This window comes from Anastrepha ludens, chromosome 3 (genome assembly GCF_028408465.1).
Source record: "Anastrepha ludens isolate Willacy chromosome 3, idAnaLude1.1, whole genome shotgun sequence".
NCBI lineage: Eukaryota > Metazoa > Arthropoda > Insecta > Diptera > Tephritidae > Anastrepha > Anastrepha ludens.
In genome coordinates, this window is record NC_071499.1 from 103,567,289 (window position 1) to 103,585,339 (window position 18,051).

At 36.8% G+C, this 18,051-nt stretch overlaps 2 protein-coding genes across 2 annotated transcripts; both read right to left on the bottom strand.

Annotated features, from left to right (window-relative positions):
* Positions 1-5,767: 5,767 nt before the first annotated feature.
* LOC128858648 (dystrophin-1) lies at positions 5,768-11,414 on the bottom strand. Its single transcript, XM_054095086.1, has 9 exons — positions 11,092-11,414; positions 10,820-11,039; positions 10,507-10,756; positions 9,536-9,823; positions 9,256-9,469; positions 8,145-8,238; positions 7,027-7,144; positions 6,821-6,959; positions 5,768-6,749 (listed from the first exon to the last, which is right to left on the bottom strand). The coding sequence occupies exons 1-9, from the start codon at positions 11,294-11,296 to the stop codon at positions 6,400-6,402; spliced, it is 1,878 nt and encodes a 625-aa protein (XP_053951061.1). The 5' UTR covers positions 11,297-11,414; the 3' UTR covers positions 5,768-6,399.
* A 1,688-nt stretch (positions 11,415-13,102) lies between these two features.
* LOC128858647 (probable ATP-dependent RNA helicase DDX46) lies at positions 13,103-17,235 on the bottom strand. The gene is made up of 5 exons (XM_054095085.1): positions 16,964-17,235; positions 16,659-16,913; positions 15,493-16,606; positions 14,299-15,299; positions 13,103-14,238 (listed from the first exon to the last, which is right to left on the bottom strand). The coding sequence occupies exons 1-5, from the start codon at positions 16,981-16,983 to the stop codon at positions 13,212-13,214; spliced, it is 3,417 nt and encodes a 1,138-aa protein (XP_053951060.1). The 5' UTR covers positions 16,984-17,235; the 3' UTR covers positions 13,103-13,211.
* Positions 17,236-18,051: the final 816 nt, after the last annotated feature.

An 18,051-nucleotide genomic window follows, 5' to 3' on the forward strand; every position in this document is an offset into this window, starting at 1 on the left:
GAAGATTAAGCAAGGTGTAGCGCAGGGTGGTGTCCTTTCTCCCTTGCTGTTCAACTTCTATATCTCGAAGCTCCCCCAACCACCAGCGGGAGTTTCCCTGATCTCATACGCTGACGACTGTACGATAATGGCGTCGGACAATGACATCGATGGCCTGTGTTCCAAAGTGAACAACTACCTCACCGACCTTTCTCGCTTTTTCACTGCGAGGAATCTCCAACTTTCCCCCACCAAGTCCACGGTGACCCTCTTTACCACCTGGACAAAGGAGGTCAAGCTGTCCCTTAAGGTAAAAGTCGACGACACACTAATTCCGACGGTAAACAACCCCAAAATTTTGGGTGTAACCTTCGACAGCTTGCTCTCCTTCTCTGCGCACACAACCGCAAATGCCACTAAAGTCCAAAATCGCAACAAGGTCCTCAAATCTCTTGCCGGCAGCACTTGGGGCAAAGACAAAGAACTGTTGCTTTCAACATTTAAGGCAATTGGTCCGCCGGTTCTGAACTATGCTGCGCCTGTCTGGTCGCCTGGAACTAGTGACAAGCAATGGATAAAGCTACAGACATGTCAAAATACTGCCATTCGGACAGCGACCGGTCGCCTCCTGATGTCCCCCATTCAAACCTTCATAACGAGGCACAAATGCTCCCAGTAGTGGAGCATAACAAACTGCTCAGCAAGCAGTTCCTGCTTGGATGTTACCGCAGGTTTCACCCCTGCAGACACCTGCTTGAGCCTGAGCCGCCTCCCAGGCACGTCAGGAACACCTTTTAGACTACGCTGACGAAATCCAGGACAAAACTGACCGCAATCTACTGGACCGGACAGTATTTAGACAGTCTATAAACGACATCCACCGGGAGACCGTCACCACCTTCATGAACTCCCGTCCTGTGAATGACGTAATCGGAGTCCAACCACCACCTATTGCAGACGAAGAGCTTCAGCTTCCCCGTGAGACTCGTGTAACACAAGCACAATTACGTTCTGGATATTTGTAGCAGGTTAAACTCCTACTTATCCAGAATTGACCCCGACATTCCAAACACATGTCCGGCATGTGAAGGTACCACGCACGACACTAACCACCTCTTCACATGCCCCCTAAAACCGACTCATCTAACATCTCTCTCCCTCTGGACCCAACCTGTCGAAACAGCATGTTTCCTGGGCCTACCCCTAGATGAGCTAGACGAAGACGACCGGTGATATGCCCTACACTGACGGGGCTACCATTACTGTTAAAACAACAACAACAGTTGTGGCGCGGCCTGGGGGTTGTGGGAAGGGAGTTCCATCATAAAAACATGCCTATAACCTTCATTGGGTGAAAATATAAATGTATAAAAATTTTTACGTCATTTGGTGTTGTCGTTTCGTAGTGATGCGCGGACAACGTACAGACATTCACCTTTATAGTATAGATAATTAAGAATTTCGCATGCGTATTGCTGCCATCCTTTTTTGAAACCTCAGTAAACTTCGTTTATGGATTTCCTCCAACGTCTATTACTAGCAGCCAATTGCGCAATCAAATTAACTACTTCTCCTTCAACAAAGTTATCGAGTAAGGTTCGCCGCTAGCGAGTATGGCTATAGCTCATTAGACTAGCATAACTCACTGCCTTACAAACAAATGTAATTTTAGGCAGCTCTATTCCAGCGTTGGCAATGTATATTCATTTATATCAGTTGCCAGTTGTCTATTCGCCACTTGCTAACGCTTGGTGAAAAGAAGAGGCCTAAGAAACCGAAAATTCCGTAACGTTCGCTTTACCCCTCCGTATAAAAATTTAAATAAAAATCCATCAAGATTATATGTACACTTTAGTGCACTTATAATGTGATTTTTGACGCATATAATGTATAAAAATATTTACATATCTCTTATGGCAATATTAGAAAAATTTTATATTGATGGAACACGTTTTGAACAAAAGAGTTATAAGTGGGGTTGAGGGGTCTCCCAGATTCTAAAAGTGAAAACTCCATCCTTAGAAAAATTATAAGTATATATATTATTTTAAGTTATTTGATTTCAAAGTTTGTAAAATTTACCAACAATTATCTTATAGTGGTTATTTCAACAAGAAGTGCTGCCATATCCCTTGAAAAAATAAAAGAAAAATAGAAAACGCCATAGGAGATAATAAATATATAAATATGTACATATATATTATATAAATTTTGGTGCTTCAAAAAATAGCCCTCATCAGTCCAGCACCTGCTAGGCTGCCAATAATATTTCTACGTGAAGTTGAAGTCTTTTTACACGAATTGTTTTATTTTAACACGATTTTCCATAATTTAATTAATTTTTCTTGGATCTAAATGAACAAATAGAGTGAGATTTTTCGACGCATGTACGAAGCGTTTAAATTAGTCTCAGGAAAAGTCTCTGAGACGCGGTAGATTTAGCTCTCGCCGTTTAATAATTTAATTCTTATAATACATTTAATGAATTAAAATGTGTAAGCACGAAATAAATTAGTAAGTGAACTCTAAAAAGAAATTGTTAATATTGTTTTCGTCTAATTATCTTTTTACAGGAATTTTTTGGGAACGTATCTATCGTGTAAAAAGAGAATTAGGCGTATTGTATTTATTGTACTGTATTTATTCGCATTAAATTTGTTTTTTTTGGTCTGGCAACACCTATATCAGCCATGCTTTTTAATTATTATTTTTCTGATGTCCCCCAATTTAAAAATATCACCATTTTTGGCCTTTACATGAAAAAATAAGCTAAATGGCCATGATTCAATTATTAAAGGTTTGCTCACTAGTGACATTCGAATTTTGACACTCCCTTACAAAAGGTTGTATTTAAGGGGTAACACCACTGTAGAAATTTCAAAAAATTGATTTTTTTTTTATAAGCTTAAAAAATTCTTTGAACCTTTTAAAATACAGAACAAAAAGTTTTATACGTTACCGAAGTTTATTTCATAAATATTTGAAGCTTTTAACCAAGCGTTTTTAATCAGGGTTTTCACTACGTCTGTATAATAGCCTTCTTAAGAGAATAGCGTAGGGGATTTTCGATAGATTAATTTAAACGATTGTTATAATTATTTAAGTGCCGTTTTTTAGTCCAAAATAGAGTTTTTTCCTTCAAATGCTTGCTAATTCCACAAAAATAAATATTTTTTAAATCCCCTACGTGTTTCTCTAGCTATTCTTATCTAGATTAAGAAAAAAAATGTTTCTTTGTTCCAGATTAAAATTTGCACCCTCTGTGCTGCGTGCCGCGGAGCTCCTTCAAGAGAAACCACATTACAAAAATGTCTCCAATGCCGCCATTTTGTAAAATTTTTCGATCAAACTTTGTAGTTTTGTATTTTAGTATATAAATAATAACTTCCCAAATCAGAGTGATTGTTTTCCCTTTCCTTCTATACAAAAAAAATCTTTAAAAATCGTGTTTATTTTACGCGTGTACAGTGGTGTTACCCCTTAAGAAGGTGCATAAAAAGGAAAAAATCAAATCCTTTTTGGTAAAAATGGTAGCAAAATAGTATTTTGTTACTTAAATGGAAACAAACTGCGAACGGTTTAAAAAATAAATTTTAATTAATATTTGAATGTAAATAATAGTATAGATAGAAGTGATTAGCGGAAATTGCCAAGTCTAATATTAAAACAAGAAATTATTTCACATAATCCAAGATTTTATTTTGTGAATTAATTTTTAAATTTAAAACCAATCGCAACGTTTCGCCAATATGAAACTATTTTGTTAAGAATAAATAAATAATTGGCACGTACAATTCTGTTAGGTGTTTCGCCGAGATCCTCCTTCTATTTGTAGCGCGCGTTCCACAATTGGAAGCCGATTCCGGTAGATGCTTTTTATGAGAAGCTCTTTCATACTGGTACTGTGCTTTTCTAAACCTCCTCTGGACACTTCATCCATCCATAGGAAGGTGGGCTCATTGGAAACAAGTTCTGCCAACATTTTTATAATGAGATCTGCAATGTAATCGATTGCGTCGGGACTATCCAATTATTCTCACTGTCTTAACTCTTTGGGAAATGCTAGCTCTTTGCAAAACATGAATTCCTTCTAAATCAACACATCACAAGAAATAAAGCTTTGTAAATTCTCCACTCATCGATCTTGGATTACGTCGAATACTCTATCATGTCCTGACTAAAGCGATATGTATTCCATGTCATACTACCATAGTCCTGAACATACCGATGAAAACTCTTGAGCGAGTTGTTGCTCGTAAGGAGTCCATTTTGAAAAAGAAATGTTTTTTCTACAAATTTTACTTTTCCTCCACTTTTAGTCAAAATTTCTAGAGCTAGCAACCCAGTGTCTTGCTGTCTTGAAAGCTGCTTACTGAGCAAACCTTTTATTATTGAATCATGCTAAATGGCTATGTTTTTTCTTTATTTCTATTTATTTATAATAATATTTATTATTTACTTATAATAACATCTATTTTTTCTCTTAAGAAAATTATTTAGTCAGAACATATCGTCACATGAAATCAAAAAAGCCCTAAGTTACATTTTAAAAATTTTACAGGAGAAGCGAAAAACTTTTAAAATGAAAATGTTTTATTCACCGTCACCGTCACCGTCACCGTCACCGGCTTTTCGAATTTTGTTTATACCAACGTCATTATTGGTTGTTGGATTATAAAATTTTAAAGGAACATGTATAATGATACGGTGCATAATAATCAACTAAAAAGTCGATTTTGAATTTTTTGTAACTTAGGGCTTTTTTGAATTCATATGACGATATGTAAATGAAAAAATTAATTTAAGTGAGTTATAGAAAAGAAACTAAAAAGTTGGACCCAAATTGGGGGGCATCAGAATTCGTTTTAGAGGTATGGTTCCTTCGGCAAAGTTTCTTATTTTGATCCCTAGAATATGATTTTCACAGAGCAATGAGCGATTTTTTTGCCTCCCCACAAATCGACCCGGCCTAGGCAACACCTATATCAGCCATGCTTTTTAATTATTGTTAAAGCTCAAACTGGAGGTGCCATAACCATAACCACATAAATCTGCTAATCGAACCAACCCATGGGCAACACTGCATTCGATTGAAGGTGGCATACCATAATGCCGTAGTCATAAGCGTAACCAATTGAATTTTGGCCGTTATCTTTTCTTTAGTTTCTGCACTTTGAAATGCACAATTAAATGATAATATACTCGTATGTTAATATCAGCTGCACATGGCTATGGCACCAGTATATATGTATATATAATTGGCGCGTACACACTTTTTGGGTGTTTGGCCGAGCTCCTTCTCCTATTTGTGATGTGCGCGTCTTGATGTTGTTCCACAAATGGAGGGACCTACAGTTTTAAGCCGACTTCGAACGACAAATATTTTTATGAGGAGCTTTTTCATAACAGAAATACACTCGGAGGTTTGCCTTTGCCTGCCGAGGGGCGACCGCTATTAGAAAAATGTTTTTCTTAATTTTGGTGTTTCACCTCTCTCTGTGAATTGCGAATGGTAGTCGTGCACCGACCCATTTGGCTACGGCGGCAGCCAGTAATAGATGACAATAAATATCGTTATGGTTAATACTACGGTTAAGGTTATGGCGTTATGGTATAGCACTTTGAGCTTAATTCGGCTGGCACGCCAGGAGTTTTGCAATTTATAAATGCAATTTAAATTGTTAATCCATTGTACATATAACGTGCACTTATTATATCAAAATTTGGTGAAGATAAAAGACAAATTTTACAAACAAATAACTTAAAAACTATTATTAACTGAATAGTGTTGGTGCTAGTTTTAACAAATTAAAAATTAAAGCAACGTTTCCTGTGCGCTTCATTAGAAAATTTCTAATATTTTTCACAAAAAAGCGTGCAAAAACCTAGCCGGAATGTTGTTAATGTGCAATACGCTATTAAATAATTTTTTTCAGGTTTGTCAAGTTTTTTAAAGAGACTAAAATTATTATTTTAAATATAATTATTGAAATTATTTTATGTAAGCGAGTTTTTTAAGGCTACTAAAATTATTATTTCAAATATAATTAGTGAAACTATTTTTATTTAAGCGCGTTACAATTCTCGTATTAACTTTTAAAATAAAATATTTTTTGCAAATTCTTGTCAACTGGTCTTCTCTGTTAGATTAAATTTTCGTAAGTACATTCATTACCAAATCTAATTTCAGCTATTGAGAAATTCAGTTTGAATGGCAATATGAAATTTGTATGATACAATAGCATACTGCATATCGGAAATATATTACAATCTGAAATTTTGCCATTTTATAAAACTATTTCTGTTAAAATATTTACTTTTGTTTTTAATTTACAATTAACTTATAGCTTAAATGTTTAAAAATAACACACTGTAAGTGCTTAGTCTATAATCATACGAGTATACATTTTACTGCTTTCCTCAAGTGCTACTTCTCCGCTTCTCCTCATTTCTCACAATGCTATCTAAAACATTTTCCAAATTTTGTGTTGCTGCTGCTAGTTCTGTATTATCACTGAAGGAGTCCTCGACAATCTCCTTAACTTTATTTAATAATGCCTTGAAATTCATCATATCGGTGTCACGTAAATCGACAATTTCGAAACCATCATAAATTTTTGGTAGTATTTCCCAGCCACCATCTATATTACGACTTGGCATTGGAACTGAAGCAGAAGCTCTCCGCTGATTAAACCACGCACTCAAGTCATTAATTGAAGCATCCGATTTGTTCGCATCCAAATAACTCCGATTTAAATCCGCACCATTGACTGGAAAAGAAAATTCCTTCGTTATTGAAATATTCGGCGACAATTTATCATCTCCTAACGAAATTACTTACTCGAACGCGCCAAAGTACTTCCCATGACACTTGAGTTATCTGTAGCGACTGCTGTAGCTCCTGTTGTCTGGGTTTTTCCCGAAATGGAATTTTTCGGCGTACTTGATGTTGGATATAAGCTCAAAGATTTGGATATTTGCTAAGGATTAGATGAAAGAAGCTTGATTGTGTGTGGAAACAATCGAATTTTGTATTTTTTTACATACCGAAAACCTCCGCATTTCATTTATGATGCCTATTAAGAACTGCTGGTGTGATTCTAGAAAATTAGAAATTTCCTCATTGGTGGCAGTCGTTACGAATTTGATTTGTTTTTCAAGTTTACTGAAATTGAAAGAAAGACAATTTTTATAAACTAAATATATCGATTTTTTTATTAAAAAAAAAAAGCTGGTTGTTGGAGTTATCGCGTGTCTTCTCAAAGTATGTGGCTGTCTCACCAGTTTCAAGTTGCCCTGGCTAAATTCTTTCCGTCCAGCATGTGGCGGCTGCGGTGGCCAAATGGGTTGGTGTATGGGGCTAACGTTCGGAAGTGCACAGGTTTCAAATCTCGGACGCGAAACACCAATTGATGGAACACATTTTTCTTTAATAGCGACGGCTCCTCGGCAGACTATGGCACACCTTCGACTATATTTTTGTACTGAAAAAGCTTCTCATAAAAAAATCCAGCTGCCGTTCGAAGGCGACGTGAAACTTTGGTTAGATTCAGCGCACTAAAGAGGGCTAATTCACTGGGACGGCAGGCTTGATTCAGAATTGACTACTGTTGACAATTCTTGCTGCGCTATTAACGCAGGAACCACCCTTGAAGGCACTTTCTGGAGGTCGTAAGTGGAACTACCCCGATTTATATCCGGCCAAGGACTGTTACTTCAGCATAAGGTCTTAAACGGCATTCTTCGGGGGTCTCTTACCATCTTTTTAAACTCCCGTCCCCGAATACCGTCATATAAGTCCAACCACTATCCATCGCAGACGAAAGGTTCAGCTGCCTCGTGAACCCGCGTCATCTTGCACAATTGCGTTCTAGATGTTGTACTAGGTTAACGTCTCACCTATCCAGAGTCAACCCCGCCATATTCAGCATGTATTCGGCATGGAAAGGTACTCCGCACGACTACCACATAGCGACCTATCCACGTGCCCCCCTAACCCATTCACCCAACACCCCTCTCCCTGTGGACCCACCGTGCAGAAACGCATTTTTCTTGAGCGTACTAAAGATAGATGGCAGGACTTGATGAACTGCTACAACAACAACAACAATAAAAATTCTTCAGTCACTCGCATGGACCCCGTGAAAAGTTTATATACTACTTACGAGTTCTGTTGTAATAGCCTATCGATGATAGATTGCAAATGTTCAGACACGTTTGAAGCAGTTGAGGCGCTAGTAGAGAGTCCAGCAATTGAAGCTGCAAATAAGAAACAATTATAACGTTATGTAATAGTGTACTTAAGTATTTTCCACGCAAATAAAATAAAATATATGTCAAATATCAAATATAAATATAAAATTAAATTATGACCCAGGTTCATGCTAAGGAGTAACACCACCGTGAATTAAAACAAAAACTTTTTTAAAAACTTAACTGTATGTAACACAGCATAATGCTTCATAAATGCTTTTCTTGAAAATTTTTCACCCTATATCACTAAACATTCGTCTAATAGACTACGCACGCCTGCAGTTTTGCGAATTTGACATATTTCCGTTACGCCACCTCACTAACAGAACTTTCATAAATAGGTAAATAGTTCACTCATTTAAGATAGGAATATAAAAATATACTCGTTTTTAATTTGTAATCTGTGAGTCGAATGATTAGTGTCTGAGTAACACTGATTTAAGTTTAGTGATCTAGGGTTTATTCTATTTTTCGTTTCGAAACAATTTTTTTCTTAATTAAAATTTTAATATTATTATTTACTCTCCAACCAAAAAATTAAAAAATAAATTTGAATGGATTCGTTTTTGTGTTGTTATAGTGGTATTACTTTCGGGGGTAGATTAGATTAATTAGATTTGTGCGGTGTTGGGCAGGTGCAAGCACTCAGTCAGGAGGACCATTGTACTTAACCCGGATAGATTACAGTGAAAGGAATAGATAGACAGGATCGATATTATATGGATGGTAAGACTGAAAAATTGGTTTGAGGTCACTCTTCCATAAAGCTTTCGAATTTAAAGATCTAGAGGTTGCAAGTTTAGGATGGCATTAGGGGCATCGCCAAATGTTTTACTCATTGGGCCTGTGATACCCAAGCTCCCACAACCTGTAGTCTGGTGGTTAGGGGTTTTACTCTGGAATTAACAATAGTACTCTTCCACCAGACTACTGAGGTGTTTGTAATAATGGGGTAAGTAACAAAAATGGAGAGAGAACGGAGCTATAGGTCTGTTATATAAATAATATACTTTTAATAATTACTTTCAATTCCATCAGTTTTGGCTTCTATAACTGTGGTCATCGCGAAGCTGGTTGTAGTGGTATCAGTATTTATCATTTCCTCTTCCGTGTCATCAACACTAGTAGATTCATTTGTATTACAAAAGCCTCTTGCATCCTCATGCCTTTGGTTTTTCATTTTGAAAATATTACACATTTTAGCAAAGAAATGTGATATCCGTTTTTGTGGTTCATCCTAAAAATAATAATATTTAATAATTGTAATATAAACAATTTTAGCAAAATAAATATCAAATAATACCTCACTGAACATTTCACACATCCGATGCCTTGCGTCGTGTTTGCTTGTAGTGTATCCAGTTGCGAAACAGGGAAAGCAAAGCGACAAATTGTGACAAGTCTTGCATTTAAAACGAATTCCTATAATGCCTACACCGCAAGCGGCACAGTTGGTGCTATGTATTAGTTTCTCGGTGTCTTGAATGCGTTTTATTAACTTGATCAGATTGGCGAAAATTGTGAAACGCGTGTGTTTATCACTCCATAAGTTTTTGAATTGCAATTCAGTTAGGCCATATGAGTTATGAGACTGAAATATTAAGACATTTACTAACATCAATTATTGTAACATCACTATAAAACCAAAGAAGTCATATCAACACTATATCTGGCGATGCCAAATATTGAATAACTTCTAGAGAAATTTGTTAAACAACACCTTCGGTTCGAAAAGGACATGCCAAAAAGCCACCCATTTAAAAATATATATATATATTACGGAAATTTAATAAAAGGTCTCTGAAGACTTTGCAGCAGAATAATCAAGATCACTTTGAAGAAGCTTTATAGACTGGTTAGAAACTTTATGGAGGGATGTTATTGTAAAACAAATCATCAGTTTATTGCAGTTCTTAATCACATTAAAAATTTGCATTACTTAATTGAAAGGTAGTGATTTAGAAATAAAGAAAGACTAGCAAACTGAATTTAAATATATATGGATATATTATATATGTATATATGGATATATATGTATATATATATATGGATATATATATGTATGTATATATTATATATTATTATATTTATATATATATATATCTATATACGTATATATACTTTTTTCGAGTTCTTTTAATTAATATTTGCGCCAATGGAAATTAAAACTAACGATTTTTTCATTATATTCATTGTTTAGCAAACTCAATCACATTACAAAGATGGCGTGCATATAAAAAGTAATAGTTTAAATTGCAATTATACAAACGTTACCTTTGCAAAGCATTCCTCCATTATAGGAGTTTTATTTTGTGCTCCATATCCGTTCTCTTCCCCTATGTAGCTAAAAACTTTTGTCAAAATATTCACTAAATATTCAAAGTTTTTCTTTGAAACACATTTCGTTTTTGGGTCATGCAGCAAATTATAAAATTCCACACTCAAATCCAGTGTAAGGTAATGTTTGCAAAGCAACATAAACGATACTTTGATTTCCAATGCCGAAATAGAATGACGCCGATTTCTGGAACAATATCAATAGCACGAATTCGACTAACCTATTTAAAGAGCAAGTTAAACAACTTACGGATCAAATATATTCCAAAAGAATGTCGCTAACACGCTTGTGGCCGTTTCAATTCGATATGTTGTTGATTTGCTGAAATGTCCCAAAGTCTCACAAGCATAATAAAGGTCGTGTATAAATGTTGTCAGTTGAAATGGTGGTACCATGAAATTGGCATCTACGTCAATTATTTTATATCGATCCATAAGAACTTGTACTAGCTTGTATGGAATATTCGCAGCTGGAATATTTGAGTTTTTAAATTTTCTAAAACTTTTTATGACAAAACTTACTAAATAAAAGCTTTTGTATGCTCAAAATTTTGGAGGCGCATCGATAGACGGTGAATTTGTAAGCGGCATGTTCATCTTGTATAAACGATACAATGCTTGATATTTTGGTGCAATCACAAGTACGCATTTGCTGCGAGTTTATGCAACGCGCAACTGGTAATTCATTCACAGAAGGCGGCTGTACAAATAAGGATGCGGCATTCATTTTGAAAAGCTCAATTTACTACTGCGATAATTATAATATGTTTCAACAATTTGCAATTTAATCCAAATAAACTGTTCGCGGCTACCTGTCGGTTTTAATCCAAATGTCATATTTAAAATTGGTGTTATGGTCAAGTTGGTAGCAATACAACAGGTTTGCGATGAACGCTGCCACCATTGAAAGATGCAGTTTCTTTAGGCTGCGTTCATACGGGCGATTTTTGCGAATTTTCATTAATGTTGTTCAAGACATTCGCACATCAGGTCAAGGCTACTCAATTTCAATATATTTCATTTATTTATTCATATTGCTGGCTGAACATAAGACATGATCCAACCCATTCGGTTACAGCGGTCGGTCCCCCATACACGGACACAGTATACCTAATATATTTTAGTCATAGTAGTTTGCGGTCCATCTGACGAAATAGTAGGTAATCAAGCGTGAAAGCAGGGCGCGTGTTCTTAGTGTAAATGTCATCTGTTTTTCAGAAGTCTGCATTGAGAGTTCTTGTGACGACCGATGCGCATTCGCATCGCAAAATTGCTCTGGCTAACCAGACTTTGAACTTCGTCTGAGGCGTAGCCAACTATTAATCGGTTAAGAAATCAGCTGATTGGCTGACGTAGCCGGATTTTTGACAGGGGTTTCTTTACAAAAAAACTGAGTTTGTGCTGGTGCCCACATTACTTTGTTGCCATCTAAACAACGATTGATAGGTCGAGTGTGCGAATACGTTTGAAAGAAGGGGACAGAATTCTGCTACCGTTTCCATGAAGACGTGGCAACCTAAGTTACTCTCACTAAGCCGCCATTAATACAATGTCTCTTATCGCTCCAACATTTTGGAAAATTATGTATTTCTGTTGTGCCAATTCGGAACTTTTTACGATGAAATAAATCGAGAACGTATACCCCAAGTCAACTGACACGATCTATTTAAACAGAGCACCATATAAATGAAACCCAACAAAGCAGAATTTGTATGTAGTTCTGTGGAATTTAGATGCTTTCCATGTCAGCTGATTTTTCCCTTCAACAGAGGATTTCTATATCTTATCCACCAAATTGCCAAAAACAAAAATACAGGTACATTTTATCTTGACTAAATTCGCCTGGAGCATTACATTTTGTAAAAATGTTATACAAAAATCTCCTCGCCCCTTTTCTCTTAGTATTGCTAAGCCAGTGGGTGTGAATGGATTGGGATCACGTGCAATGACACAACGTATATTTTTAGATTCTGAATTGTAGTATGACAAAAGAAACCCTCGCTCTACGAATTGTTTTTTGTTATTCATTCATTGTAAATTTGCATTGTAGTATGCAATGTGAATAATAGGTACTCTTGTACTTTTGCATATTTCAGTATAGGCTTTTTGCAATTAATTTCATTTTGAAATAGTGCTAGACATAGAGAATCCCCTTAACGTAGGATGCTTCATTTCGCCTTGGCGCAAGCAGACAACTTTTGCATAATTCCAAAAAATACCAAAAAAAACTCAAATGAGCCAGATATCGGACGTTGAAATGAAATGATTATAAAATTTACTTTCTTGAAAAAATTTTAGATTACTACAATGTTTACGTTATTCGTTTAACAAACTTACTAATAATATTTTTCCGATAGCTACAGTTTCCGGTCAAATCAAATTTCGATGCCAACAAAAAATTAATTTCGTTCTCCGAGCGATTTCGTACTATAAAAAATAATCTTAATTGAGGGAATAGTTCTTTAGAATACAAATTCCATAGTCTGAAATCCCTTAAAGCAATAATTAAAAGCAAATACTTGGCGCATACAAGTACGGTTTCACATACACATCCTTCCGGATATTCATTTTATTAATACAATATATGCATATGAATTTTAAATTCTAGTAAAAAATAATGTTTATTTTTAAATTAAGACCGACTAGAGTACCTTGTATCTGCCTTTATTGAAGACGTGATGGGCTGAGCTTAACTTTAATAATTCCTCTTTAATAAGACGTGTTATTTCGCGCTTCGCCTTCTGTACAGCCAATTCGCTGCAGCTTTCGATAGCCAAGTATAGTTTACGTTCACCTTCAGGTGGATTTTTGCCGGTTGGTACATATGTACCGCGCACAGTCAGACCTGCTTCAGAATATTCCGATATTTGAGCCAACGCTTCCTTAGATGTTACCTTCCAGCGGGCCTGCTGAGGGAAGTCATTGATTTCCAGCTCTTCTTCATATTTTGTAAATGAATTTGGTTGATTGGGTAACAAGGGATTAGCTCCATCTTCATCATCTTTAGGTTGGTAATTTAATTTGTTATTTAGTTTAGCTGCCAGTTGTTCTACTACGGAACGAGCAGTTATTATAGGTTGACCTGTACTACCACCCTTGAGTATTGTTTCAGCAGAAACTTGGGTGTTCACTTTACCATCAGCCCCCAAATTCTTTGTCGTACTTATCTTCGAGGCAAGGCGTTTTGCCAATTCTAGCTTGTCTGAGCCGGAAGCGGCGACCGTCACGCTGGTGACACCAGTTGTATTTGTACCGGCTGTTGCTGTGACTGTCACAGCAGGCGTGGGAACCGAGGTATCTTTTACCGTTCGTTTAGCTGCAAATATCTGCTCAATTTGTTGATCTATGTCTTGTTCAATATCCTCCTCATCATCCGAATCGGCCAGTCCAAGAGCAGCTTTCTGCAGTTTTTTGCTTTCCTTTGCAGCATTGGCTTCTTGTTCGTCAAACTTGAATCCTTTGCCACTAAACCCACCACCGCTATGAACTTTTTTGCCTTCAGCTTCTTGTGCAGTTTTATACTCAGTCCAGAGCTTTTGAAGTTCTTCAGGAACTTTAGTTTCGGATAATTCAAGAGCACGAACAATATCGCCAGCATATCGGGCTTGTTCTGCTGTGAGGAACGTCCAAGCACAACCCTTCTTGCCAGCACGTCCAGTTCGACCACATCTGTTTTTATTTGTAATACATTTAATCAAAATCACATGATAATTAAAATAAGCCTTTTACCTGTGGACGTAGTCTTCGTAGTGATTTGGTACGTCATAGTTTACTACCAATATCAAATCCTTAACATCTAAGCCACGGGCAGCTACAGACGTTGCAATCAATAGACGCACTTTTCCCGATTTGAAATCAAGTATAGTGGAATCTCGATCAAACTGGTCAATACCACCGTGCAAGCTCATGCAGGGATATGAAGCCTTCATAAGATCCCTGAGTAAAATGTCGGCATTCTCCTGCTTATCCACGAAAACTATTATACTTCCATGCTCCTGATAAACCCCTAGAAGCTCAAGAAGTTTAAAGAATTTCGCCTCATCCTCCAAAATGGCCACATTTTGCTCGACATCCTTGCACACCACAGACCGTCCGCCGACAATTACCTCAATTGGCTTTTTAAGTATTCGACGGGCCAACGCCTCCATTTGACGAGGAAATGTAGCACTAAACATCACCGTCTGTCTATCTGGACGCACATTGTCGATAATGCGCATCACTTGTGGTTCAAAGCCCATATCAAACATACGATCAGCTTCGTCCAGCACGATATACGTCACACGACGCAAATTTGTGACGCGTCCAGAGTTGGCTGCTAACATGTCGATCATGCGTCCGGGCGTACACACAATGATCTCCGCGCCACGTTTCAACTCAGCTATTTGTTCAGAAATACCAGTGCCCCCATAGACGCATACAGGACGCAGGCCTATACTTTTTGAGAATTTGCGTATGTCCTTGCCGATTTGCATACAAAGTTCGCGCGTTGGTGCCATTATTATGGCAATTGCACCATCACCATCCTCTAGTGGCGGCTGATCCAGTATGTGCCTAAACATTGGTAAAATGAATGCGAGCGTTTTGCCACTGCCAGTTTTAGCAATACCTATCAAATCTCGTCCAGACATAATGGCCGGAATCGCCTGACACTGGATGGGAGTCGGTTTCTCGAACCCTAGCTTGCGCAAAATATCCATTTCTTTCTTGCTCACACCACACTGTGCCCAAGTCTACATATTGAAAAAACAAATGAAGATATATGTTTGGACAATGGTATAAAAGTCATATTAAAATTTGTTTGTAAGCATACTTATGCATTTAACTTAGAGAATAATCTATACAGAAAAGGTTGGTTAAAAAAAAGGAGGGTATAAGAAATCAAATAATATTTATTTGACGTATTGAATTTATTATACAATTTACCTTAATAGGTTTAGGACACCCCTTTCCTTTAACTTGAATACCTTCCAGTTCAGAGCGATATTTATCCACATCTTGCTGCTTCATTCGCGCCAACTCTGGCACTTCGACATAAAAATTTTTGCGAAATGGCGCATAATTTACCCCAGAGTGATCAATTTTGGCCAGTTCTTTACGATGTTTGTTGGCCAAATTTGCGGCAGTGTCTTTTATGTCTTCTAATTCTTCTTCACTTGAATATTCAAGGCTATCCATATTTTGTTCGAGTAGTTCGCCTTTATTCGACTTTTCCGTATTCTTTTTGGCCACTCCAGTGAGAATGACAACACCCTGTTGCTTTTTTGGTTGTGTTACAATGTGATTTACCTTCCGCACTTCCTTATCTACTTCTTGCATATAAGCATCTAACGGATCTATATCATCATTTTCTTCAATTTGGCTTGATGTAGGCTTTTCGTCAACATTGTCCTCGTCGTCAAGTTTTGATAATTTTTTTATTTTTGGCTTTTCATCATTTTCATCATCGTTTTCATCTTGCAATTTTTTCAAACGTTGGAATTTTGGCGGTGGCGAGTCCGGCTCTTTTTTAATATCAGTTGTGGGTACTATTGGATTAACATTATTGTCTTCCTCCTCAGACTCGTCTTCTAAGCTCCACTTCTTTGACGTGCTAATTGGCAATTGTACTGTCAAAGATTTTAGATCCTTTTTATTACCTTCCAGTTCTTTTAGTTTACGCTCTGCTCGCCAGCGTTCAATGCGTTCTCGTCTTTTTATCATCTCTTGTTCAAGTCGACGTTGCTCTTCTTCTTTGTCAATTTCTTCTTCCGAGGAGCTGCTTGGTTCTTCTGGGACTATCTTTGCCACTGGCTGTATAACATTCCGCCTATTTTCGTTTTCTGTTTCACGAACGCGATCCCTATCACGGTCCCGATCCCGCTCTCGATCACGCTCACGGTCACGATCACGTTCCCGTTCTCGTTCCCGGTCTCTGTCCCTTTCTCTATCACGGTCACGTTGTTCTCGTTCACGTTCACGATCCCTTTCCCGTTCTCGTTCCCTTTCACGCTCCCGCTCACGTTCTCTATCCTTTTCTCTTTCACGATCTAAAAATCTCCTAAAAAAATTTTTAATAAAAATATACTTTTTTTATTACTAGAGCAACTTACGATTTTTCCCGGTCGTAATCTTTAGGAATGGATTTTGATCTTGACCGCTTCCGACGTTTATCTTCCCGCCTATTGCGGTCAATTTCTCGCTGCTCCCTATCTCTGTCTTTTTTTCGATCATCACGATTTCGGCTATTTCCATTGTCATTTCGAAATGGCTTGGCCTCTTTCGGTGTTCTCGACCGGCTTCTGGAATATCGCCGCTTCTCGCGCTCCCGATCCCGCTCTCGTTCACGATCCCGGTCTCGGTCCCTCCTAGAAAACACTTTAGGGATTTTCATTAACAAATTATCATGGCTACTTACCCCGAATACGATTTCGACATTTTGTTAGAAACTATCTATCACCCCCTATTGTTTCAGCACTTCCCGGCAAATAGCAAAACCTTGTACCAAACTTGTAGTTTTGTCCAAACAAATGTGAGCTCTTATTATATTTCTTAAAAACACATTTGCGTAATCTCACAATTAACAATTCTCCTATTTTAATATTTCAAAGATAAAAAAATCTTTATAAACCAACTAAATCAGAAAACCACGATACGCTTCTGCAAATTTGTCAGTTCATTGTGAACTGAATAGATAATAATAGGACAAAGTCAGAGATGTAATTTAAAAATAAATTCATATAATTCGACGTGTCTATTTGTTGTTTATTAAAACTATGTATTGACCATTTTGATTATAAATATTTATAGATGTCATAACACGTTTTATTTATTTATTACAGTTTTAGTAAACGGTTCTTACTGAGATAAATATTCTATACATATACATTTTATATTTGTTTTGACATGTCCACGTCGTTCCATCAGCTTCAAATGCCAATGATTCTATCAATACTTGAAACAATTATTCTAGTGATGTTCGGTCCCATACCTTAATATTGTCGAAACTATGTCCCCGAAGAATCGTCGAAGAAGATATTTGTTGAATTGTAAGCTGGGGCGTTAGGTGTTTTTTCACAAAACGAAAGTTAACTTTGATTAAGATGAAATGTTACAGTTTCAACGAGGTCTCAATTGTCAAATCCTTCTCTTCTATTGCTCATTAACCTTAAATCGCTTAAGAATCGTAAGTACATGTACAAAGCCTTCCTTTTAAATAAAAAGTCACCTGCAGTGCAACTGATTGCCCGTATTTTTAGAATGATTTAATGATTTAACGATTTTGCTTGCTATATTTGTGAAGCGTCAAAAAGAACGCAAACAAAGAAAATTAATTAAAAATAAGTAAACAACGGGCAATACAGGGTAAACAAAGCTACTAAAAGAGTTCGAATACATGTATGTGCGTATGTATTTCGTAACGAATTCAAAAAATATGTTCGTATGAATACGACCGTATTTGGCACATTGTTTGTGTAAGTTGCACACAACAAAAAAGCAAATATA

What these genes read in the sequence shown, in the direction of transcription:
- LOC128858647 (XM_054095085.1), bottom strand. Translation starts at nt 16,983, where the DNA reads ATGTCGAAATCGTATTCGGG. An exon ending in ATGTCGAAATCGTATTCGGG is followed by an intron (nt 16,914 to 16,963) that starts GTAAGTAGCCAT and finishes AGTGTTTTCTAG; the next exon opens with GAGGGACCGAGACCGGGATC. An exon ending in TACGAAGACTACGTCCACAG is followed by an intron (nt 14,239 to 14,298) that starts GTAAAAGGCTTA and finishes AAATAAAAACAG; the next exon opens with ATGTGGTCGAACTGGACGTG.
- LOC128858648 (XM_054095086.1), bottom strand. Translation starts at nt 11,296, where the DNA reads ATGAATGCCGCATCCTTATTTGTACAGCCGCCTTCTGTGAATGAATTA. An exon ending in TGTGTGAAATGTTCAGTGAG is followed by an intron (nt 9,470 to 9,535) that starts GTATTATTTGAT and finishes TATTATTTTTAG; the next exon opens with GATGAACCACAAAAACGGAT. An exon ending in CAAAACTGATGGAATTGAAA is followed by an intron (nt 8,239 to 9,255) that starts GTAATTATTAAA and finishes TCTTATTTGCAG; the next exon opens with CTTCAATTGCTGGACTCTCT.